Source organism: Opisthocomus hoazin, chromosome 18 (assembly GCF_030867145.1).
Source record: "Opisthocomus hoazin isolate bOpiHoa1 chromosome 18, bOpiHoa1.hap1, whole genome shotgun sequence".
In the NCBI taxonomy this organism is placed as follows: domain Eukaryota; kingdom Metazoa; phylum Chordata; class Aves; order Opisthocomiformes; family Opisthocomidae; genus Opisthocomus; species Opisthocomus hoazin.
This window is the reverse complement of record NC_134431.1, coordinates 12399335-12425120: the sequence shown is the minus strand read 5'-3', so window position 1 is coordinate 12425120 and position 25786 is coordinate 12399335. Positions and strand designations below refer to the sequence as shown.

Below are 25786 nucleotides of genomic sequence, written 5' to 3'. Positions count from 1 at the left end.
CTCAGCATGACCCAGCAGTGTGCGCTCGCAGCCCAGCAGACCAACCATATCCTGGGCTGCATCCTCAGCAGAGTGGGCAGCAGGTGGAGGGAAGGGACTCTGCCCCTCTGCTCCACTCTGGTGAGACCCCACCTGGAGTCCTGCATCCAGCTCTGGAGCCTTCAGCACAGCAAAAATATGAACCTGTTGGAGCAGGGCCAGAGGAGGCCACAACAATGATCAGAGGGCTGGAGCAATTCTCCTATGAGGAAAGGCTGAAAGAGTAGGATTCGTTCAGTCTGGAGAAGAGAAAGCTCTGGGGAGAACTTAGAGCAGCCTTCCAGTACCTGAAGGGGCCTACAGGAAAGCTGGAGAGGGAATTTTGCAAGGGCATGGAGTGATAGGACAAGGGATAATGGCTTCAAGCTGAAAGAGGGTAAATTAGATTAGAGATAAGAAAGAAATTCTTTACTGTGAGGGCGGTGAGGCACTGGCACAGGTTGCCCAGAGAAGCTGTGGCTGCCCCCTCCCTGGCAGTGTTCAGGGCCGGGTTGGATGGGGCTTTGAGCAACTTGGTCTAGTGGAAGGTGTCCCTGCCCATGGCAGGAGGGTTGGAATGAGATTATCTATAAGGTCACTTCTAACCCAAACCATTCTATGATTCTGTAATTCTGTGAAGCCCTTGTGTGACTCCGTCTCCCTCTACAAAATGGAAATGGAGAGGATGTCAGCCATCCCATTTCTCTCAGCAGCACACTGATTTATAGTAGTTACATTGCCCTCTGTGCTATTTTAGACAATGACATTTGCATTGTTACCTGTAATAAGAACACCTAAGATAAAGAAATATAATCTGAAGTCTTGATATTATGATTTTTTTCCCCCTAATGTACTTGATGCCAAGATTAGCCTTTTAAGATCATTACCCACCGAGTTCTGCTGCAGTCTGGACCATCTCCATCCACCCACTGTGCTATTACCAGTTTGCTGTTCATAGCTGCTCAAAAGATAGAACAGTTTTCTTAGCATGGATTTGAAAAGTGGGGTAAGCAGCTCTATGTTTTCTTTTCTGATCCCTTCTTCTTTTACTCCTGAAACATATTCTTCCATTTCCACTATTATGACCTGCAGGTTGGCCACTGGTCTTTTGTGGGATGAAAGGGACCAGGCGGGTATAGCGTTTCTGTCCGGTCTTTGAGGAGCGGCCGTCTGAGAAATTGCACAGCGTTACTTAGAGCCGTGTGAATGGGAGAGGTTACACAGAGTCAAAGACCTGCGCATTTGGATGACTTTGCAGAACACTTTTGTGCCTTTGAAAAAGTTATCTAGGAAGATCTGTGGACATTCGAGAAAGAACAAGGTTGAAGCATATAAAAGGCCGTGCTGGAATTTGGTGGAACAATTGAAACCAGTCTGTAAAGTTGTTATCCTCCTCTTTACATACCGGACAAGGCCAAAAAAAACCATTGTGAAGTCCTGTTAATGGGGAGGGCCTGTGTGTAGGGCAGAGACTGGAGAAAAATAGTTCTCAAGGATTTGTCACACACTGATCCTCAAATCCCATGGTAACCCTGAGCCCCACAGCTCTACAAATGGCTTTGCAGCACATTTTCTGAAGTACATCTCTTCAGACAGAGTGTAGCTCAGGTACCCGAAGGATTTCCACTGCAATTCTACATCCGTTTTCACCAGCTTATCAGGAACCACCGGCACCCAACTGTCACACATGACGGCATCACTGTATCGGTGGTGTATACACATAATCTGCTGTATAGTCTAAACACCCCACCTCCAAGCACAGTGAAGACCTTTCCCTCACTGTAAACACAGTAATTACAGGAGTAGCAAACCTTCTCGCTTCCTTCAGCTGATGACCTTGCTAACTATGCAAATCAGCAATGATGCCAAGATTAAGTGACTTAATCTGTTGATACTACAAATTAAAACAAAGCAACTTCTTGATATTGTGTCATACACACACAGTAATTCAAAGCAAAGTTACTGTTAGGCCTTTTTTCCATCCTTCGCAGACAGTTTCACTAGAGAGAATAATATCAGATCTAGCTGATTTAATGACCCTTCACTTAAAGGCCAAGGTTAGATTGGCTTTTTTTGTCTTCTTTGTAATTGGACTGTTCAACCACAGATAGTCTTACTATATCAGTCATTGCATGAGTGAAAGGTGAATAAAAGCATTTACTGAACTGTCATATCCATGATAAAACAACAGATGCTGTCAGCTCTAAAGGGAATATATTAGAAGAAGTAAATCTGAAAGATAAAGACCTATTAGTCGTAACATGCCTTTCAATCACTTATGTTAGCAGTCTAGCTTTGAAATAAAGGGAACATAATCCTTATTTACAATAAATTAAGCTTATCTTTGCACTATGGTGTATCTTAAACGATGATGGCATATTGATTTTTTTCCTTCAGAAACACATTTACCTTCACCACATTCATTGGTTTGCTTCCCTGAAAGCCCCTCTTACCTCCAGTTCTGTCAGTACAACACTTCGGATGTAAAAACTCAGTATCTTACATTTTCCCTGTGTTTTACTTCACAATTGGTAATGTCTTCATTAAACTGGTATACAGATCCTAAGCCCAAACGAGTTAAAAAAGATCTTGCCGGAGTGACTGGTTACTTCAGGACACTGACATACAGAAAGACTGATCTGACTTGGAAACAACTGCTCCTTCCTTATTCCTGGAGAGCAAGTCTGTTTAATAAAGGAAGGTAAAGACATTACACCGTGCACAGCGCCATTCAAGTGCTGAACTATCCCCACGTGTCGGCACTGTAACAGGGCACAGCTATCTGTAGTAGTTGCGCACGTTAGCTTGGGATCGGCCACCGTACGGGACTCCAGCTGAGACCTTGCCAGCCTTAAGCAGAGCAGAAGAATTACTTCAGCTCTCTTGAAAGCTAAATGCTTTTACATTCCCTTATAACATTTAGTTGTTTTGCAGCAACAGGCCTTGTTCCCTTATGTTCCACTTGTAATGTTCTATAACCCTTACATCCCTTTCTAAGGGCTGCTGTCTCACTTCTCTTCCCATTATGTATTTGTGTAGTCAACTAGCCTTGCTTAGAAGCACCTGTCTCTATTGAATTTCTTCAATTTGTCCAGATCATTTCGTATTCTAATCTCGTATTTCTGTGTCCTTCCTTCTCATTTTAGAGATCTGCAGTTTTAATAAGCACACTCCCTACTGCTCCATCAAGTGATTAACCAGGACTGGAACCAGACGCAGAACCGCATGCCGCTCTGGATATCCTCCTCCTCCTCCAGCACTGAACACCGGCAGCATCTCTGAGTACAGCTCCTGCGACTATGAGCATAGTTTTGAAATCTACTTCTAGTTATGATGTGGGTCATGATCAACATCATCGCCTCCCAGTGTGCTTTGAAACTTCATATTTAGAATTAAAAGCCAAGCCTAAGATATCTGCTATTTTTACTCAAACTGAAAGGCCATTACCTCTGTCATATGAGAAAATCAGCCTGCGTTAACTCATTCTGTACAAACGTGAACAAATCTGGTTCATTCTCTACAAACATACTCTGACCATTGCATTGTTTTACTTTTCTTCCAGGATATCTGCTGTAAAAGTAGCTACTAACATTATACATGCCTGGACAAACGCAGTTATCATTAGAATTGCATCCCATATTTTTTCAATTAAAAATATGCAGAGACCTTATTCCCCACTGGCACAATCAAAGTAAGACCTTGTCCTTAAGGTTCTGAGGTGAGCAGGAATTACATGGTTAGATGATCAGTCTGACTTGTAACCTGACACAGCACTCTTACTCAGAGCTTGTTAACAAAATGATTTAACTACACCTTGCTAAGCACAGTGCTTCACTTGCATTCAGGGTAATCATAGCTTTCTGTCTGCACCTGTTGTACATTTCTGACCATTTGGCATAGCAGACAGTAGTCAACCATGCTATTTTTGAGAAGTCTGTTTGCTGTTAAGATGCTGGTGCCAACCTATGAAAGTAGTGCATAATATGGATGCTGTCACAAAAGAGAAAAATCTGCTTTCTGCCACAAAATGGTTTGTGGCACTGTGAGATTCCTGTGGAACCCACTGCTCTGTTTCACTCAGACACCCGATGAGCGGTCGTGCTGCTTTAGAGGTGGAGGGGGGACCCACAGCGAGCCACGGGCCCCCTCCACCCTCCCCTCCAGTGCCCCCCCTGCTCCACAACAGCTCTGTTCATCATGCTGATAGTGACAACAAAAAGCACTGTACAACAAATTAAGTGGGACTTTTTTTTATTTTAAACGTTTACAGAGATGGAAATAAATACAGGAAATAGAAGATAGAGAGAGTGCTTTTGAAATAAATCAATCAAGTCTTCATCAGGCTTCAAACAGGAAAAACTGTATCCAATAGCTGCTTAAAACTGGCCACCATTTCAAAGGTCAAGGATTAGGCTGAACAATAACGTAAATAACTAAAGAGAAGCATTACAACAAACAAGGGTGACACAGCTGACATCAGTGAACACACAGCTGTAATAGACAAAATGGAACCACACTACCACAGAAAAGTCTCATATATTTACAACATACCTATCATACAAAAACATTTAGAAATATTTAGGGAGTGATTTCTTCTCTGTCCAGTTGTCAGATACAAAAGAAACACTGGAGGGTTTGTTGGTTTTGTTCCCCTCCTCAAAATCTACAGAATAGTTTTTACTTTTGGCAAAGTTTAAAAGAAACTTTGTATTGCAAGAATTTTTCATCCAACCTGAACTCTTCCATGTTTCCATCTTTGCTTATCATCATCACTGTCATCCACTGGGGCAGTTCGTCAGAAGACAGAGTTTGTAAAGTTCGTTACAGTCTTTTATCGATGGTCTGACCTGTAGGTTGGAAAAGTGTCTGTGCGATGGAGCTTCACTGGGCTAGAAACATCTTTGCCGAGTCAGATGCAAAAAACAGAACAACACTCAGTAAGACATAGGCACCTTATTCTGCATTTTATAAAGGACTGCATGAACTACACACTACAGCCTTTTAATTAAACCTGTCCCTGCTTAATCTGCTGCTCCATCTCAGAAACATCTCCACTCCGATCTCCTATCCCAGTTCCTCCAGAACAGAGAGCTGTACAAGCAAATTAATCTTTTAAAAGCTCTGACTTTGCATTTTAAATGAAAAATACGCTTTATCTCACAATATTAGCATCCATTCTTTTCTGTACAGTAGAAAAGGGGACAAGCGCCAACTCAGAAGCTGTAAATGCCAGCTTCGGGGAAGATAGTTTTTGTGTACAAGGTTTCAGGTGCCTCTACCATTCAGGGACTGAAATGCTACTTCATACATATGGAATTATACAACTTGGTATAACAATTATTTCATATTTCTTTCTCCAGTAATAATTGAAGTGTTTCAAGATTTTGGCAGCCTAATCTAACTAGAGGAGCTCGGGGTACCACTGAAGTAGTAGCCCTGACTGATGAACGAGACAAGGACTTCAGTGTCTTTCCTAATTACAATGCTGGCTGCATGGCTTACTTATTTTACAAAGACTTTTACTACATTCTCATGACAACAATCTCCTAAAATCCTTTATTCCCCCCCCCCCCCCCCCCCGGTTTAACAAGCAAGCTATTTTTCTAAATATAAAACAAGTGTTGTGCCCATACAGTCTATTTATCTTGTGCCAGCTCAATGCTGAATTATTGTTTTAATAAAGGACCCTATGGTAAGGCACAGTAAGCCCAATGCACCGATTGTGTCAGAGTGCTGCAAGCAGTCTTGTTCTTGCGTGCCACAGGCTGCCACCAGCAGGTCATCTTCCCAGGCCCTAATTTATTGAACAAATTTGAACAGCCATGTAAGTGCTGCTTTCATTATTCATTCATCCTTGGAAACATTTGCCGGGTTTAGCTGGGGCGTTTTATGTGCTGCCTGCCCCCTCTAGTGTTGCAAAAAGGAAAAAATTGCTTTTATGATTTGCTGAAAACTTTGCTGAGGACCAGAACGGAACATAGCTATATATGTCAGGGCTGCCAGCACTTGTAACTATTAATCACAGCTTGTGATAGTCCATGTTCCCAAGGTGATAACCTCCACAATCTCTGGCTTTATTAAAAAAAGTAAAATAAATTATCTTTTATGCATTATTCCTTGAGAAACTCCTAGTATCTGAGAGGAGGGAAAAAAGAAACAAACAAAAAAAAAGACTCTGAAAGTTTTCCAAACCAGAAAGTTTTAAAATATCTGTCTAGTGACTTCTGAATCCTTGATGTTGGTAAATGATGTCTCCATGTTAGCAATAGAAAGCCCTGCCAGCTCTTGAGGTTTTCTGCTAAACACAGGTTTACCTGTGGGTTTTTTGCAGCAGGATGAGGCACCAAGAGCAGGGCTCTCCCTTGGTGCAGCACACACCAGCCCTGACCTTCAGGGGTGTCAGAGAAACAGCCCATATCCTGATGGCCAAGCTGAGCTTCACTTCCCAATACCACTACGGTGAAGGGAAACTGCTTCAGTCCCTCCTTATCATCCACATGTTTAATGAAGCTCAGCCTTTATTCCATATGTTGTGAAAATAAAGTTGTGGCAGGTATTGCCTCCTTCCATTCAATACTCTGGGCTGTCCCACTTTTATTCAGTGTTTTGGCTGGTTTCTGCTGGCTTTTCTGAGTAACGCCCCAATCCTGACTTCACAACTCATCACCACCTCTGTCCAAACACTAACTCAGCCAACTCATGTAGCTTAGAGTGCAAGACTGTTTCAAGATATAAATGGGCTTTTTTTAAACAACAACAACAAAAAAAATTCTAAAACCACAGATGACTGTAAGATGCCAACACTGGACCAGCTCCTCAGAGGTACCAAGCACCGGCAGCTCCTGCCTCAGGGGTGCCTCTGGGGAAAGCAGCGCAAAGCAAGACCGGCGCGTGGCAAGCACTGCGGTTTTCACTTTACCTCGGGAGAATGCAGTTCAGTTTTGAAACACGCTCCAAAATACATGGGCAGAGATGGCTCAGGTCCGCACCACTGTGAAGACCCTCCCAGCCATCGGTCCTGCGGATGCGTTGGGCTTCCTTTCCTTTCCCTTTCCCTTTCCTTCCCACCCACACGCCCAGTGGCCACTAGATGTCCCTTGGTGACCACGGAGGGATGTCCCGTGGTGGCCACGGAGGGACCACCGGGTGCCGAGACCTCCCCAGGGAGCGATGCGGCCCTCTTTGCAGCCCAGGGAGGTTTTCAGGCAGGGAAGGATGGAGTTGTGCTGCCCGTGGGGCTGAGGACAGGGAGGGGGTTTGGAGAAGACATCTGTCCTTCTTCAGGCCTCACTGCGATGCACGGTGGCAGCGCTGCAGCTGTTCAAGCAACAGTTTTCTAGAACTACTTATCATGGCCATTTCCTTTTCCTTTCCCTAATTCAGCTGTTTTCAAGGATGTAGTTGTTTTGGCTGAATGTTAACAAGTACACAAAACGAATAATGACGACTGCATCATTCTTAGCACGAGGCAGACATCCAAAGCAGAGGGGAGCCAAATAGTTCAAAGTCTGGCAAAAAATCAGGTGCCATTAAAAGAGTTTGATAGCAGAAGGATTGGGCAGCCTTGGTAAATTGGTCATCCTGTGACAGTAACCTCTCCTTGTTTACCTAAAAATGGTCAGAAGACTTGTCAAATCAAGGATCCCTCTCCAGTGGGATGAAGAGTGCCTCCTGATGGCAACCCCTCTGCCAAGTTGTCCATCTTAAGGTGGGGTGTGCCCTTCTCTTCATCAGCCAGACAGCAGTGGCAACTGGCTTAGACCAAACATCAGCTTTCAGTGAGGTGGAGAGATACTGAAATGCTTCAACAGTGTCGTTATCCGACTTGTGCGTTGACCCCTTCCCCCCCAGCCCCTTACCTTGCAGGCCATAGAGCTGGCCAGTGCTGTGCTGTCGCGTGATGTGCTGCCAGTAGGCACTGCGGGGCAAGGGCACCATGGTGCTGAGGGACACAGCTCGCTCGCTCATTTTCATCTGAAGCTGCAAAGCAGTAAACCCACGTGAAGAAGACAGTTACGTTTATTGCAAATCCTCCAAGAATAGCACAAACACTGGCTGCAAGGGCTTCTAACGATATTGCCAGCACAGCCTCTCCCTCCCTCTCTCTGCCCACCCTACACAAGCATGGGCAACTAACTCAGGGTCAGTCTCCACGGGCACACAGCACGCCGGTTAGAAGGCCACGCTGCTTTGCACACCAAAGCTCACCTTCGTGCTCCCCTGGTCCTGGGCTAGCACTGCTTCCCCCGAGGGGAGCTTCAACTCAAGCAGCTGAAACAGAAACCGGGGATCAGTGGAAGATAGGAAAGTGCCGATATGCTCCCCCTTTGGCAGGAAAGCCATCCGAGGGCCTTCCCAGCTATGCAAGCAACTTCCCAAAGCTAAATAAAGCCTCAGCACATCGAGAACCTGAACTGGAGATGTTTCACATGGGTGAAGACAAGTTTTTCTTGTTAGTTTGGAAGCATTTTCTATTCATTTCCCATCTCCTACAGCTGAGGAATGTGCCAGCTGGATGGCACAGGAGTTTGACACAGGAGATAACTGCATCCTTCAGCTAAATTATTGAAATGAACAGCATGCCCAGGTATGCCGAGAGGAGAGCACGTGGGCTGCAGCGCATTGCTGGAAGCCCCATCTCACACTTCCCCACCCATACAGGGGCTTCAGCTATATTTTCTTACATAATCGCAGCCCTTTGTTAGTTATACTATGCGTAATACAAAAACATATGAGAACTGACTACTTTAAGGCATTTTTTCCATTAATTTAGGAAGATGTATGTGCAAGCTGACAAAAATAATTGGATTTATCATAAGCTTCACAGTACAGCGAAAATTCTCCTTCCAAAGCTCAGGAAAACATCAGTTCAAACATAGCAAGACTGCAGCTGACTTTTCTAATTTATAAAGATAGCTTTTTACAAAAGAGTGATCTTTTACATTTTAGTTGCACAAAACCTGAGGTGAAAGAACCTTTTACAAGAAGACCAGTATATTTTGGAGCAAAAACAAACAGGTGAAGCAAGCACAGAACAGAGGTGAGGGCTGGCTGTCTCTGAAGAGAGCCACTTCCAAATTATTTAGGGGTGTGATGAACCTTCATCACACTCCCTGTATGGGGGACACCATGCCTGTGATGAGAAGGTAAAACAAAGCCAAACCCAGATCCACTCCTGCTGTTAAAACACCCACCTCCACGTCAGCTGGATGTGAATCACTGCACCATGCAAGGTTCCACCCACATCATACCGTATTTATTACAGCTCCTTCACTAAAGCCCCACACCCTTTGCAGTGTCACCACACACATCTCAGCACCATAGAAACAAACAACGATGGATCTTTAACTGGGAATAAAAATCAGCAGAGCATTGTGAGGATGGCATTTCCCGGCTGGAGAGACTTTTTTTGTGGTTCCATCTATTGGTGAGTTGGACAGCAAGCTAAGGCAGTTTGAGCAACAGTCTGGCTGTTACGAGGAGTGCGAAAAAGCAACAGGCTATGTCTTGGGAGAAAAAAAAAAAAAGATACACAGCTAGAGAAAGATTTGATAAAGACATGGAAAAGAGCCAGAAGGGGTGCCCCCCCCCCGAACTCAATCAGCAGGGGAAAAAATTAAAAAACATACAGCTGGAGATAAGAATTAGTATGTTATGTCCAGAATACACAGCGTTTCATCAAAACACCTTGGACTGTGAGCAAAGGCAGCTTTAATGATGATTGATTTCATTCTCTCAATTAACCTACTGTATCTCTGTGGCAACAGAAAGAGTAGAAATAACTTGATAATGACCTGGCTTTATGCCGCAGAAGCACCCAGCACCGCAAGCAGGTCGAAAACAGTCAGAATTGATATGCTGGAACACGCATGAGCCAAGGCCGCGAGCAGAGCGCCAGGCGGGACATGCGACTCCTCATATCATTAATACAACAAATAATGTGTTAACTGGAGAGCACCTAATTTGTAGCCTCTCGCCCTCTTCTGCCCAGGGGAGAAGGAGAATGCTGAAACCTGAAAGCAGATCAGGATCCCCAGAGCAGTTCAAATGCAGCTCCGTGCACATGTGACAGGGATCAAGTTATGTTAAATCATGCTTAAACCAAAGCAGCAAGGATGTGAGAAGTGGTGAGGGACAACACAAAGCCACCCCACAGCTCCGGTGGCTAAGAGAGATCCACAGAGGAAAGCGATGGAGGAGAGCAGCTGGGGAGCTGCTGTGCCACCTCTTGTCACCTGGATGAGAGATGTACAGAGCTATACTAAGGTAGTTTGCTGGGTTAATGCACAACAGGGTGCAGTTGGTTCCCAGAAGTCCTGGGGGTTCACGGAGGAAAGATTAAGTATTTGCTTTCTTGGATCCCACCTTAACAATCAGCAAAACTTGCATTAGAGGCAAAACCATTGCCTGTTATAAAAAAACACGACCAACCAACCAAATGCCTGCACAAACAAACAAAAAAACCCATCCTAAAACCCACAGCACCCACACATCAACATTCTCCTAAGCTAGCTGTGAACATGGCTCCAAAAGGAAAGAAAAGAAAGATGACTGAAGATTTGTCAGGTTTCACTGGTCTCCTCAGGCTGGACAATGCAATTTTCAAAGATTTTGTAGAAAAACTTGCACTAGGTAAACCTTCACCTTGGGATCTCCAGTTGGAGAAGACTGCACTCACTGTGGTTTTGAGGGGATTTTCTTTCTAGTGAAAGAAATTCATGTAATCAAATCAGAATCAATCAGAATGGTAATTCCTTAAGTAACATTTGCCAAATTTATTACAACAAAATTAAAGAACAACAAACAACTTGAGAAATTAAAGGGCACTAACATATTGCTGCCGTTTTGACTACTATCCATCTTACACTAAATATTCTCTTCTTTCAAAAGTTAATGAGCACCATTTCCACTCCTAATAATGAATCTCTGTGGAAATGGCCTGAGATAACAGCAGGCTCCAGCCCGGCCAGATGAGCTCGCACATCAGATGGATCAAGTGCACACCTGAGCGGCGGACAGGGGAGAAGGAGTCCGGGGAGGCTGCCAGTAAACTGGCTGATAATGCCTTTCTATGAAGCACTGAGCTTTAGCTGTTCACTGTTACTACTTTAGTGAGATGTCAAGTTGTAATGTCTTTTTTAAAGCAAGCTGAACTGAACAGGCATAAATGACAGCAGTCAAGTCACAGCACTGCTCCCGTCAGGTTTCACAGCAACCGAATACTCATGAAAATGTAACCTGAGTAGACATTCTCTTTCCATTGTCTGGCAATGCAAAAGTGAAAGGAAAGAAAAAATTGGATGAGAGGAGTTACCAAGTGACCAGAATGGCTTCATGCATCACTAAGCAAAGCCAGCTCTTTCTTCCCTTTGAAAAAAAGAAAAAGGTGAAATCTTTGAATTCACTGCAAAGGAAAATAAATGAAACCCACCTGTGGAAGTGTCACAGATTCTGGTCAGCATATGCTCAGACCTCATCAGAAAGCAACAGCACATTAACAGTAAGTGTCAGGGTGAGGTTCCCAGCTGAGGAACAACTATCGCATCAATTTTCCACATGCATTTCAAGAGCCAGAGCCAGTTATAGTCACAAACTGAACCAACATACTGTAATATAAAGAGAGTGACTGCTAGGGAGGTGACAGACACATTATAGCCCACACTGTAAACAGTACTTGGCAGCTTTATTTTGCTCTATCAGCATAGGATATTCAACTCCTTTTTCTTTTTTTTTTTTTTTTCCTCAGAGGCTCCAGGAGCCCTCAGGTAGCTTAATGCCATCTTCACCTTGGTCTTGGATAATCACATCTCTGATGTAGCAGTGGTCAGGATTACAGGAGCAAATGGAAGACTTAATTTTTCAGTGTAGACTTAATTCTCACCATCAGTATCTCCTACTTTCTACTTTTATTTACCCTTCTAGTAAATAATATCTCAAGCTTCACTAATACGAAAATTTATACAGGGTAAAAAATTCTTGGAGACAGAAACAATACAGACAGCTGAGCACGAAGTGCAAGTATCTAAAATGAACTCCTTGTTGAAGCGTTCAAAAGCAGAAGAAAAATACAGGGGAAATCAATCAATCTGAACAAAAATATACTTTCCAATATTTTGTAATCAGCAAAATAAGCCGCCTGAGTTCTACAGCAATATAAAGATCCTCTGCCTACACTTCTAAACGTGACTATTCTTGGACCCCAGAGAAGCCGCCACGTCTTACTGACTGTTTCAGAAGCAGACAACGTTTCTGTGACAGACTTGAGAAACTCCTATTCAGGGGCATATGGACCCATCTGAAACAATTATATTCTGCTACTAAATTACAAGACTTTCTGTTCACCAGGAATATGTTCTTACCCCCTACTTAGCACTCTAGGACCTATAAAATTAGATTTAGGGGTTGTGGTTGGACACAGTGTTCATGAAAAAGCTTTTAGAGGCTGTGCAGCTGATCTCTATTGAAATCTACAGCAACTGTGCATCTGTTGAGTCTATTGGCACTTGTAAGACGGAAATTTTACAGTACAGCATCAGAGATCATCTATTAAAGATGCTATTACATAAATGTAAAACCATAAAATATGAAATCGCCTGTAAGCCTATTCACTGTTGTTACTGAACTTCTGTCTGTTTTCTGAAAATGAAGTTCTGTTCTCAACAGGTTACTCAATCACTTCTGATCCTGGTGGGCTACAAATGTTAGCTAGGCACACTGACTTATCCTAGGTTAATTTAAATCTGCTTAATTTAGTTACTGTTGAGTACTTGTATCATCTACCCATCTGTCTCAACTTAGATAATCTTCGATATTTTTGAACCAAAACTGCCTTCACTAACTAGAACTATAAAGTTTTTTGTTTTAAACAAAAGTTAAAACCAGCAAAGATGGTGTTAGATGATACTTTACTGGGAAAGGAAAAAACACCAGCGCAGCTGACTGCAGAGTTCACCTGCTAGTTCTAACGTTTTTGAAAGAAAGCCAGCAAAGTGTCAAGCTCTTCCTAGCGAACTTGGAATTGGTGGGAAAAGCACGTGCTCTAAGTGGACACAGGGCAGAAACTGTCACAAGTTAATACTTCATCCTCACGGACAAAGCGCTCTCTCACAGGCTTCACAGACAGGACCACATTGTAATGACACTAGCCAGATGTTAACAGAGTAACATCAACTGAGAACTGGTATATCACACTATATATAGTGAAAAATATATACATATACATATAAAAAACACTAACTAGTCTCTTTCCTGTTGAAAGCAAAGACATTGCATGACCCACATCACCTAGAAACAGACTTGAATTTTCCTCACTTTCCCGTTTCAGCTGTTCCACCTGCTCTACAGATGACAGAACTACCCATTTGCCTGCGTGCTTGGCTGAAGCAAGTAGTTATCCAGTCCACAGGGTTCATCAGGACACTTGGAAAGAGTTTTCTATTGCTCCTCCTCTCCTCATTTGCTCCTCCTCATTGGAATGTTCATAAGAGAAATAACTTTCCTATCATGTATTTGGCTTCCATTCTGTCTCAAGTCCAAGAAAGTGGAAGAACAAAAGAAATACAAGTATTTAAGACAATTTATTCCCTTCTCCATTCCCTCAACATCCACTCTCATCTTTTCTTCAGTTTCCACAAGTAGTAATGGTATTTTTTGTTTCAACCCAGCTGGGTCATCCGGTTAATACTGGGATAATTCATCACTACAACTTATCCCTGAAACCAAAATTTTAGTAGAATTATTGAAAGGATTAGACATGGATGGCAATAACAGCAGCGCTTATGTTTACAGTTAGAGAAAGACACAAGTCTTGTTGCAGCATAATCCAATTACTACTGCCTGGAACAGAGATGATGTTTATAGCCAGGCTGTTCCACAGTTGTCCATTCTGGGCATTTTCTACATTCCAGAAAGCCTGTTATCTTCAGGATACTAATTTTGTTGTTAAAGTCAACCTGTGAGTTGGGGTGTAGAGACCAATTGTGGTATTGGATAAACAGAACATTCCTTTTCACTCAACAGGCTTCATGACCAAAAAAAAAAAATATCAAAAGTTAATAGCATCCTGAGACACATTAGGTCGAAGTGCCATAAACTGCCTTCCTTAGGCATAATGCTTCTGGAGAACCCACACTATCTTTTCTCAATCTGTATGCTAGTTTTGCATCTTAAATTTCTGTATTTCCCACCAGTCACGTGTGTCATACAAGAAGTTTTAGATACAAAAAGCACTTGTGGAAAACAGACATCCACTGGGAGATCAGACAAACATCTAGTCCTCCCCTACAGTTTAATCTGAACCATATGACTCTTTCCACATGATCCTTGGAGTGTTGACATCAATTAGCAAATGGAAAACTGAGCATGAGCCACAACATTTTGCAAATAGATTGATGAGAAATACTTCCAGACAAACTCATGATGCTGATTAATCAAAGCAACCTAATGAGAATGTGCACTGACAGGAGCTTATCATCTCTGTATTAATTCACACTTATTGATAGCTTTGCAAACACAAAAATCAAGGACTATAAGTTTCCCTGTTGTTTTGACTCTTGAAAAGCAATCCCAGTTATATGTATTGCCCTAAATATTATAATCAAGCAGAATTTAATAAGCACAATAATAAGACCACTTACTATCTGCAAATCAAAACTTAAAATCACGTTGAAGAAACATATGGTTCATTGGTGCCCACTTTGAAATAACAAGCATATCGAGGAGCCATACCATTGAATTTTTCACACTCTGCAGCAAGCGCTCATGTTGTTCTGCTATGGCCAAAGCAGCCGAGTGAACCTTCTGATAGATTGCTTCCCCATCTCTGGTCTGAAAGATGAATAGTCCTTCTCCTGTGTCACACATCCTGCCAAAGCAAGAACAGATGCGATCTAAGGGTGAGATTTCAGTCTACAGGTCAGCACGAACAAGCAAAATTTTACCATGCTGCTCTGGAAGCACTACTGCACAAGCAGTAAGAAAACAAAGGTTGTTGAAATATGGAACAAAGTTATCTAAAAGTCTTTGTGTATGGGTCTTGGCAGCCCTGGTACAATCTTACTATTTCCGCCCATACTTGTATTGCGCTCACCGAACAGGGACTCGGTGAAGTACCACTGATCCATCATAAGTGCTTAAGCTCTAGAGAGTTCACGTACAAGACCCAGATTTTTAATATTTAGACCCTATGTAGAATCTGTGCCAGGTAGGATTAATTTGCCTTCCCCTTTCAGACTTTAAACACTGCCCGTAATGAGTTTTGCAGAGTTTTGTCTTCCACTTGAAACAATAAATACAAATCCTCAGCATCCCAATTACATTGTCCTATCATGGCTAATGCATAATCTGCTAAATAAAAACGTATCCTTTCCCCTGTCCCCGAGAGGACTAAATTCTGCAGTAATATGGAGGATGGACATTTAAATACCTCTCCTCTTTCCAGAGAAGTTAACTGTATGATCTGTTTCTCTCTTACTACTCTAATTCTTCAATGTGCTTATCTAAAGTAATGGACCCATACCCCTCAGAAAGGATTTGAAAGTTTAGTTCAATAAACAAGTGCTCCAACTGCAGTCAAAGACTTCAGCTCATTAAGACTGAGCTACAGGAAGCAATACAGAACAACATCTCTAAAACAAGGAACTGCATTCAAATTTCTTATAAATCCATTTGTCAAATAGATGGAAAACAGGAATATAAACAATGGGAAACAGGAGTCCCTTCTCCACTATTTTAGTTTCCTTTTGGGAAACAACTTGGCATTCACTGTTCCCAACTTCAAACCCCACTTCTCCTCGTACAGAACCCATAACTCTGTGCCCAAAGGCCCACACTGTACCAATTATGGAATGATGTTCACCCCTTCTTCCCACATCTGTCCATCCAGTTCTCTGGCTCATAGGTAGATTTATTGAAGAACAACCCTATACAGTAGTATCTGGCTGGCAGCCTCCGTGCTGCAGTCCCCTGGGATATAGCACAGCTCTCCCACCCCCATCCTCAGGCACTTTTATTTGGCAACTGCTTCCATTCAAGATGCAACCTGGGATTAAGAGGGTTTTCTATTTGCTTTTATATTAGTTTCAATATTATTTAAAATTTTTTTTTTAGCAGAAGGTACAGACTAGCCTCTGTCTGAAGACAAGCTCTGATGTCCTTCAACAACCTTTGGAAGTGGTCCCAAGCACCACCCAGCACCTCTGAGGAAAGCAACGCGATGTAGCGAACACACACCTACCTCCCCGCTTCAAACGTGAACCAAGATGGGTCCCGCCCGTAGCGTCGGAGGGCACTTAATGGCCAAGAGATGAGTTTTACTCTGGGATTCTGGATGTCCCAAAGACAGATATTCTCAAATGTTATCTGCAAGGTACATTCCCCATGCACATCTAAATTAGGGGATGGCATCAAATACACATTGAATCTCTCTGGGAGAAAAACAAAAGATTAGTCTAAAATCCCTGCCCATTAAATATGCAAGTCATTAAAGGAATATCCTATTTTCCATCTCTAATACAAGATCTTATTTCCACTTAGAACAACTAATTCAGAAATAAAGCCTCAGTTCCTTCCGATAACTCAGTAAACTCCATGTTTGGGGCAGTCAGAATGCTGCACTCACACCATGTCAAACGTTTGTGTGTGCAGTCAGATACCAAGAGAACTGCACCATCATAATCCTGATATTTGCAAACAATTAATAAAATTGTGTGCATGAATAAATACATTGCAATTGCATTTGTGCATGTAATTAGTTAATTTGAATAGGAAAGTGAAGTAGCCACGGGCTCAGGTTTTGCATGCAATTACTGTTATTTATTGTTTGCTTTACACTGCTGCCAAAGAGCCTCAGTCACAGACTGAAAATGTTGGACAAACATCGTACAAGAAAACATACAACAAAAGATAGTGCCCCTCTCCAAAAGCAACTAACTTGTCTGAGAAAGAAAAGTGTTATTCCAAAGTAATTCTAGTTACCTTATTTATTATCTCCGGTAGCAATTAAAAAAAAAAAACAAAAGCCAAAAAAAAACCCATATAAAAACAACCCCCACAAAAGTGGATGGAGGTCTTGGAAAAACACGTTTGCTCCAAGTGATTTCTGATATTCATATGCACAGTCCAAAAGACTTCAAAATAATGCAGATAAAGATTTAAAAGGTCAACATTTATGCACCTACCACTCTGCTCCCTCTCTACTCCAGATGCCAACAGGTCAGGCTCTCCAAGGCTAATGTCATTAATTCGTGTTCCAAGACACTCCATCTGCAGCACCTTGCACCACTCATCTGCCTCAAGTTCTGTATAAAGGCCCAGAAAATCTGTGTGTAGGTATAATACATTTACAATTCCACAATTAATGGTCTTATGTTTTCTAATGTGCGTTGCCATTTACCCACCTGACTCACAAGCAAAGGTTTTTGATGTGTCATCACTAAAATAAATCCCAACAGCATGCTTCTTTGTGCTTTTTGGCATTCGTAATACATTCTTCACATTATTGAGCTCTGTGACCTGAAAAGCACAATTTGAATTTTTAATTAGGAGCTTGAAAAGATATGTATCCATTATTGACTGGAGAAGGAGAGAAAACAATTATATCATGTTGCAAAGGACAGGGACACGGAGAGCATGAACATGCCTATGATTGCTCTTCAAGAAATGCAGCCTTGACATGAATCACATTAGGCCATCAACTTGAAGACCCTGGATGATCAAGCAGCCACATCCTCCAGTTCTCTCTTGTCTGCACGTAAGCTTCAGTGCAACACCATCTGAACAGGATTTTAGCCAAGACGCAGGCAGAAAATCAGAGCTCACTTCAGATTGAGAGATATTTACATGAAGGACATGAGAAAGACCAACCTGATGTAGCAGAAGCAAAGGGAGGCGAAGATAAAAATCTAAAGGATTCACCCATTTGGAGGAGCAAGTCCCATTCCGGTACAGCTTTCATCACGGAGGACAAAACCGTAAGAGTGGTGAAAAGCTGCTCTCTATATTATATTTTTATGGAAAGTTGAGGATTTGTTAGAATGTTCCACTTAAAAAAAAATCAAATCACAGTTTTGGTTATTAGAAAGCTTTTTAGCGTTAAAGATTCACAGACTTGCAAACACAGATTTCTGTGGTTTGGTTGCCAAAAAAACTGAAAAACAGCTTTCACACCAAAAAAATCACATGTACCTGCTACCTTGTATACAGCTTTAGTAAATACATACTACAGTTGCTTCATATTTCTAACATTCACTTTTCACCCTCACAACCATTAGTAACACTCCTAAACTTGACTGAGGTGGAATTCTTCATTATTTAGATTCCTTTTAATATACAGATAACACCCAGACAGGGAATCAGGAAGTTATATTTAAATATTCATCATCAGAAAACTTGTCACTGATTCTTTTACATGTTAGGGGTTGAAGAGGGAGAGAGAAAGCAGGGGAATTTAACAGCAATGTTCCCAAAGCTGCACAACCTAACAACTTCACTGCTTTGGTCTCATTATTCCTGTGGAATCGTTTAATATCAAACTGCATCAACCCTAAACAAAGTAATGCAGGAATTGTCTGACAGATAAGACTCAGGAAGTATAAAGAGGTATCGGTGTTGTAGGGTCCAGCAACAGAAACTGCTCCACTAGTGCATCTTGGGTTTCCCAGCACACCCACTGCATCTCTCTGGCCCTTCATCCTAAGTCGCTTTCTTCTTAGAGTCAATTTATTGCCTGTTCCCTTCCACCAGAAGAGAACAGCCAGCCAAAAATCACACTTTCAAGCAAGACTCCTGAAATGGTAATCTTACTGTGAATGGAGCAGTTGATGGGCAATGTCCCCCCAAAATAAAAATAAATAATAGATCAAAATGTCTGGAAACTCACTCTCCGGGCATTAGCAGAAGGAATATCCCATTGGGAATATACCAAACCTTCTGCATAGCTGCCAAACTTAGAACTCAGGTTTTTATAGCCTCCAGGTTCAAGATTTTGAGAAGTGTCAAACCTGAGACTTCTAATTGTGCTTAATTTTGCATGAGCATTTTTTACCCTTCCAGGAAGTTCTGTGATGGAAGCACATCCCCCAGTGCTATCAAGACACTGAGAAACTCATTGTTAAATATGACAAATCTGTCATAACCTATTCCCATCATGCTCAGCACATGACAGGTCAAGCACAAATTGCCAGCTGCCAAGTTCAACTCTCATTATTTTTCTCATATGCCAAGAAAGGATTCAAATGCAAGAGGAAAAAAAGAGCTAGAATTTTTCATTCAGGACAGCAACTACCTTGACATTTATACTGAGCACTTTTACATTTTCTCAAGCAAATGTGCTAATGAAGTTTTGTACCTACGAGTACAAAAGTTAGCAGAAGCAGAACGTAGCCATACGTTTTGGTAATGAATCATTTAGCTATCTAGGATTTGTTCTAATGGAAAGCTCGTTTCTTAAAATCAGGCATGTCGCACTCCTGCTGCTGGATATCCCAGTAACTGTCTCTACCGTGATGAATCCTGCGGATGCTGTGACAGCGCTTAGCGAGATCGTGAAAGGTTTATACTAGTCAGGGAATAGTAAACTGCCTCTCCGTGCTGGCTCAGGGGCCAAAAGCACTTTCAGCAGTTCGGAGGCTCAGAAGCACCAACCGGTCGGCTGCCGCCCGTGTGCCCGCCAGCCGCGGGGAGACACCCTGCACCCCAGCCAGCGAGGTGAAGGATGCTCAACCGCTTGGGAGGCTGCTGGCTGCTGCACAGGGCTGGGGAAGGAAAACCAACCAACCACCCCAAACAGTATCACTAACGGCCCTGTGTTCAGACGGCATCGTGCACCTGCGGGCCGGATGGGAGCAGATGTTCATAACACTGCTGGGAATGTGAGAAGGACAAGATTAGAACATTTGTTTTGTCTGCCTACACTGAAGGAGAGACATTTCTAATCACCGTTTCTTTTACTATGACTCCAGCCTTGTACATCTTACCTTCACCACTCCCAGCATCCCTAAGACAACATTTTACCCCCGAAGTTGTCATGTTTTATTCTTATTAGGGCTGCAAGCTGCAACTACTGCCCAATCTCCCTACACAAGCTCCTGCAGTCTCTGTGTCCTGGCACAGAGGATCCATCACCCATTCCCTCTCACCTCTGTACTGCTAGAGACATCCTGTACTTTCCAGTCTCCACACTCCAGTCTCCAGTCACCTTTACCCACCCAAAGGCTTCCAGCCTTGCATGCTATTGCTTACGTGTCCTATCCATACTGCAGCTCTAGGACTGCATCATCTCTGAACCCAGTCACAAGGACTGAGATTTGCTCCTGCCAATATCTCTGATACCTGCAGTCTCCCTCTGGTCTAGGGTTTCATGTCAGAGGCAGTTGGTCATTCCACCAAGATCTACCCAGCATACAGAGTAGGACAGAAGCCACAGCCATGTCTTGCAACCAAGAATTTTCTTTCTTTCGGTTCTCCCAGTCAAGAAAAGTTTTGCCAAAAGTTACACAGCAGCTCCTCCTCCATCCTATGGCCCAGCACAGCAATCTCACTTCTCCTCCCCTCCCAGTGAGGACAGCCACTTTTGCTCGTCACTTCAGTGGACCATTAAGGAGTTGTGCAAAAATCAAGATGTCCAGAATTGTGGTGGCTGGGTGACTGGACCTCATGACGCATGACTATCAACTCCTGCATTCCCCGTTAGGAACAACTAAATATGAAAAAACATTAATATAATGGCATCATTGTTTTGGAGCTGAGAATAGTAATCATTTTTTCCTTCTTATCATAAATTCCTCTCAAAAGCCAGTTAGTTACTGCAGTAAAGTACTTCTTTGTAATCTCAAATGGAGAGTAATATATTCCAATAGAGATTTTACAAGAATCACCTCATGCTTGAAATCCCAGAGTTCACCCTTCTGAAGAGAAAAATTTGTTTTCATTTGAATATGCCTTCTCCTACATTTGCTTTTTATTACTGTACTCCCCCTATGCACACTGTGTTACGAAGAAGACAAATGCAGATTTTCTAAGACACTATTTATCTCTTATCTGTTGCCTTCACAGTATTCACAGGGGTCTGTTTTGCTTTTCTGGGGTATTGACCAGCAGTTTATTCATCTCTCTAAGCAAAAACTCTCCCTAAGTCAACACAAGAGCAGAGGACGCAGATAGCGAGCACATGAGTGTGCCACCGACCCGGGTTTTAGTGTGAGGGCAGCTCAGACTGATGGGCTTTTCTCTGCGTCTGCAAGGTGAGCGTACAGGGAAGGAGGAAGGAAAAAGGGGTGCAGAGATGGGGTGAACATGAACAAATAATTAGATGAGGATTATTTTTCTCTGTATGTTTATAAAGCTCTATCCTAAGCCCTTTCCTCATCACTTTGCCCCCACCTCCAAGTGCTATATGCTGGGAGGAGGGAGGAGGAACAGGACAGAGTCCCAACACAAGTCCGCACCCTGCCACAGTGTGCAGCAAGCCAGGTGCTCTCAGGAATCACCTGATGCCCTGTGCGAATGCAAGCTGCCGGCACGGCAAAGCACAGCAGCCATGTACCAAACACACACGCCGAGAGCCCTGGCTCACAGCCTGGCCAAATAAAATAGCAGGCGATTTCATCCCTTGGGTGATATCCTGAAGAAATGCTGAAATCAATAATATTGTGTCATTAATTTCACTGATCATCAAATCCTTTGTAACTCATATTTTAGCTCTCAACTGGGGAAAAAATGTTATTTGTATTTGGAGAAATGCTAGCTACAACATTTGGCAGCTCCTGGGTTATTTTGTGCTGCATTGACTGCTTGAGAGCTCTTGTGTAATGGCATTTCAAAGAGCATGGTCTGAAAGTCTTCACACACATCTGAAGATTTCCTGATGGCATTTGCTTCTGTTGAGCAGCACAAGCTGACACCAAAGCGTCTCCCTTTGAAGCATGACAGCCTTGCAGCCCTCAATTCTGACCCTTGACCCAGGCCCAAATGTCTACAGCAATATGCACACACTCCAGTCTCTTCCCACTGGGTTTCAAACCAAATTCTTCTTCAGTACCAGCCCTACAGACACAAGCAGAATAACAGATGGACAAAATCTGGCATTCTGGGATTCTTTCTGAAGTCAGTGGCACAAGTGATAGCATGCAGAAGCGTCGCTAGAATTCAGTCTTTCGGCTCCTGCTTGCCTTCTGTCCTGGACACAACCTTCTGGTACCTGATTTGTATGTCTGGCAAAAATATACTCAATAAGCAGCTGCCCTCTCTTCCCTTTCAGGGCTGAGCTGCTGAAGTTGTCTTCACCATTCAGAGGTCCAGAGGTACTCCTGTCTGGCAACAACCCCTTCTGGCAAGCTCCAGCTTTAGCCAAGAAGCTATTCCTGCTGCCAGGGCTCAGCATCTGTGCTCCCGAGGGACAAGCTGTCTAAAGATCAATTGGTATTTGACCTGCTGTGTCACTCAGCAAGGTGCTTCAAAATGCCAGCGTTATCCCAGGTGCCTAAGCAGCCTTCCTGTTGCTCACCCTTGCGCAACAGATGGTTCAAATTGTCTGGCACATATGCACCGAATTCACACTGAAGAAGTGGCAGGCTGCTAACGTCCCCTCTGCCACGCTTTTGGAAAGGAGTCAGGAGCAGACACCAAACACCTGCAAATATTTGAGGCTGAAGTTTTCTTTTTTTTTGCATTTTTTTAAATAGCTCTCCTCCTGCCAGGCTCTTGCAAAACAGTGTTTTCCTGGGTAGTTTAATTCATGTATATTTGTCCGAGATTAGTAAGTAATGCACTTTTATAAACTTGATTTTAAACACATGGGTAAACCACAAATAGCAGACCAATGTCAGTATTAGCAGAAAAATCACAAGAATGCTATTTTGTTCAGGGTTAAAGACCTTCGTTTGCATACTTCTTGCCTCCCCTTTACTCCCAAGCCTACTTCAGGTTAAAGTGACAAGCCATGTAATTGAAATACGTTGCATTACATTCAAAACTAAAATACTTGCAGAGCTGTGTGGTAAAAGAGTTCTGAACCAGGAACAGGGATTAATCCTTCATTTCCCAAGTGACAGTACAAGCAGACAGAGCTTCACCCTGACCAGGTACACTCAGGCAAAAATTTTTCCATCTCTCTCATTCCCTTCAAACGCATGCCAAACACAGCGTTTGTTAAAAATGGACTTTAGCATTCAAGCTATTGTTTGAACTGGTACATAATTCTCAAATATGGGGAGCCTTTCAGAACACAACGCGAGAGAATATATTTATTGCCTACACAACTGCCACATTCAATGGCTTTCAAGTATTTTATGTTTTAATCTTAATTAAGGATTTCATGCTTCTGTCTTAGCGTCCTGAAAAATCCGCCATGACGAGCACAGGTAGATCACTTCCCAGGACACACCAGGGGAACATTTAATGGAAAACGCTCCTGCTGCTGCAAATCCAGCCCAGTCCTGCTTATAAGATTTGCCTGTACATATCTAACTTAGTAAGTATACATAACATACTAAAATTTTATACGTTTTTTAAAAGATTTACTAAAAATATCCATATAAATACATATATAAAAAGAAAATCTACAGCCATACCTATATCTCCCTTTCTTCAGTGGGAAAAATCTATTTTTCACTTGCTCACATACAGAATCGCACACACTGGCCATAGTCCCACTGTAGTCCAGCACTGGCTTATTCGAAGAAATTAAAGCCAGGAACAACGACCAGATTTAGAGATTCCGTTTTCACCTTCACTCCCAGAGGCTGCTGCTGCGCTCCCGGGATCAGTGGAGCCAAGCACAAGTTATGTCCTTCCATACGGAAGGACACGTGCCTGCCCCACAGACTTGCAATGAGCCTTGCTGTATGGCATTATAGTGAAGACACCAGAATATCCTGACAAGTTACTTTAATTCTTTTAAAGCCTCAAATTAGACATTTCATTCATAGTAAGTGATAGTATTCATTAAAATAAATGTTTAACAGCCAGTTATTAGCAGAGTGGTCATACTTTAAACATTTAATTTGCTACCGATACAGTTTTGCATTAGCAAGCCTGGAAAACAATTACAAATTACACAATTCAATTTTCCAAATGGATTATTCCATAACTAGGCAGAAAGACTGTTTAAATTACTTCCACTGTTTCAAGGCAAGATTAATACAATCGGATTAAAACTGAGATCCCCTCGAGGTATCAGTATATTCCTGTCAGCAGTATGCAATTGGTTGGTTTTGTATTGGAATATTAAGGATTCTTCTGGCACACTGCAAAGTCAAAAGTCACTTGGAGAAATAAGAATTTCTTCCTTCCTGCAATATTGTTTTGTTACAGCATATGGTAATTTGTGGTTGATTATTTATATTTACCAAGTGAAAACTAGACAGCTACCGGAAAGGATATCTAACTAGACAGCTACCTGAATCCTAATTATTTTCTCTCCCTTGTGGGACCAAATGAATTAAGTGGGCAATTTGCTTTGTATATGCAAATTTCCAGTTCACTTCATAAGCTACAGACGACTGTTATCAGATGACCTGTATTTTAGGACATTTTAACCTTTCCATGTTTAAAAACACAGAACAAGATTAGAAAGTATTTAAAGGTCAGTATTATAAAAAAAAAAACATTTCTTTTATTGCTTTAAACTTTGAGTGACAAGGAGGTCAGAACTCAGCCTCTGGTGCAGGGCTGCAGAAGGGGACACATACATCACGCATTGAAATTTGAACAAACTGGACCCTCCACATGACAGAAACACCACCGAGACACCTCAGAAACACCACTTGTGACCCAAGACTTCAGACTGATAAAGGGGAGACCTTGGCTGGATAAAGGTGCCAAGAAGATGTTGTATGGTCTCAAGCCACAGCAACCCAGCTTCAGTGACTGGTACCACCATGGTACCAACGGAAGAAATGCTCTGGACAGCCTCTTTCCACTAATAAATTGAAATAACGCTTGCACTTGAATTCATCACAGAAAAAAAAAGCAACCCAATGAAACAATTTAACACTTCAGTGAAAGAGGCAGGTGCTGTTGAAAAATTAGCTCCATTCATCGTTTTTCGTTTTCTATCCTTCACAGTTTTATGATGGATTAAACCTTTCCTGAGACTGATGGGGTGAGCGGGGCTCGTCAGTTTTCTAGATTTGATGCTGCTTTCAACAGCATTTGAGAATCACTTCAGAACCCAGGTAGAAAGTTAGCGACCATATTTCTGAAACATTGGTAATCTGTAAGGGAGGTTTTCCTCTTACAGTATCATCTATCAGACTGAACTGCATTGGCCCTTCGATTCATTAGCACAAGCGTTTGACACAGTGACACCTGACATGCTAACAGGACTGGCTGGGCTTCTCATTTGTAGGTTTAACTTTATTGTCACAGACAGCGAGAAGCGGCCTTCTGTCCAGTAATGACAGAAATAGAATAGTCACCAAAAAACCTCTACACCACCAAGCTGTTCTTACAACAGCTGCTCTTGCTGACCAAATGTGCATCCAGACAACAGCAATGACTATCCTAGACCTCTCGCTGACGTGTTGGGTACCAAAGTCCCGTTAATATTATGTATCAAAACCAGGTGACAAGTAGTGTTAGTTGAAGACTCTGCCTTATTCAGTTCTTTGATGTTTTTTATTAATAATTAACTATGTTTTTTATAAGAATCAGTTCAAGTATAGAGCAGTATAGAGCAGCAGTGACATATTATCCTTTTTCAACACCTCATATTTAATACTGTTAGAAGCTGCATCATTCAGCACCTTAGAATTTCACACATTAACAAAGC

At 42.4% G+C, this 25786-nt stretch overlaps 1 protein-coding gene across 7 annotated transcripts in view; it reads right to left on the bottom strand.

The window, feature by feature from the left end:
* Positions 1-4262: 4262 nt before the first annotated feature.
* Positions 4263-25786, bottom strand: part of DOK5 (docking protein 5) — a 45032-nt gene continuing 23508 nt past the window's right edge. For 3 of the 7 annotated variants that reach the window (XM_075438824.1, XM_075438818.1, XM_075438823.1), the window contains 7 exons: positions 17415-17529; positions 17196-17336; positions 16253-16442; positions 14746-14881; positions 8227-8289; positions 7878-7998; positions 4263-4917 (listed from right to left, as the gene is read on the bottom strand). In XM_075438824.1, coding sequence (XP_075294939.1) covers positions 4850-4917; positions 7878-7998; positions 8227-8289; positions 14746-14881; positions 16253-16442; positions 17196-17336; positions 17415-17493 — 798 coding nt within the window. In that variant the 5' untranslated portion in view covers positions 17494-17529 and the 3' untranslated portion in view covers positions 4263-4849. The remainder of the gene's footprint in view (positions 4918-7877; positions 7999-8226; positions 8290-14745; positions 14882-16252; positions 16443-17195; positions 17337-17414; positions 17530-25786) is intronic. The other 4 variants (XM_075438820.1, XM_075438819.1, XM_075438821.1 and 1 more) reach the window with 4 other exon arrangements.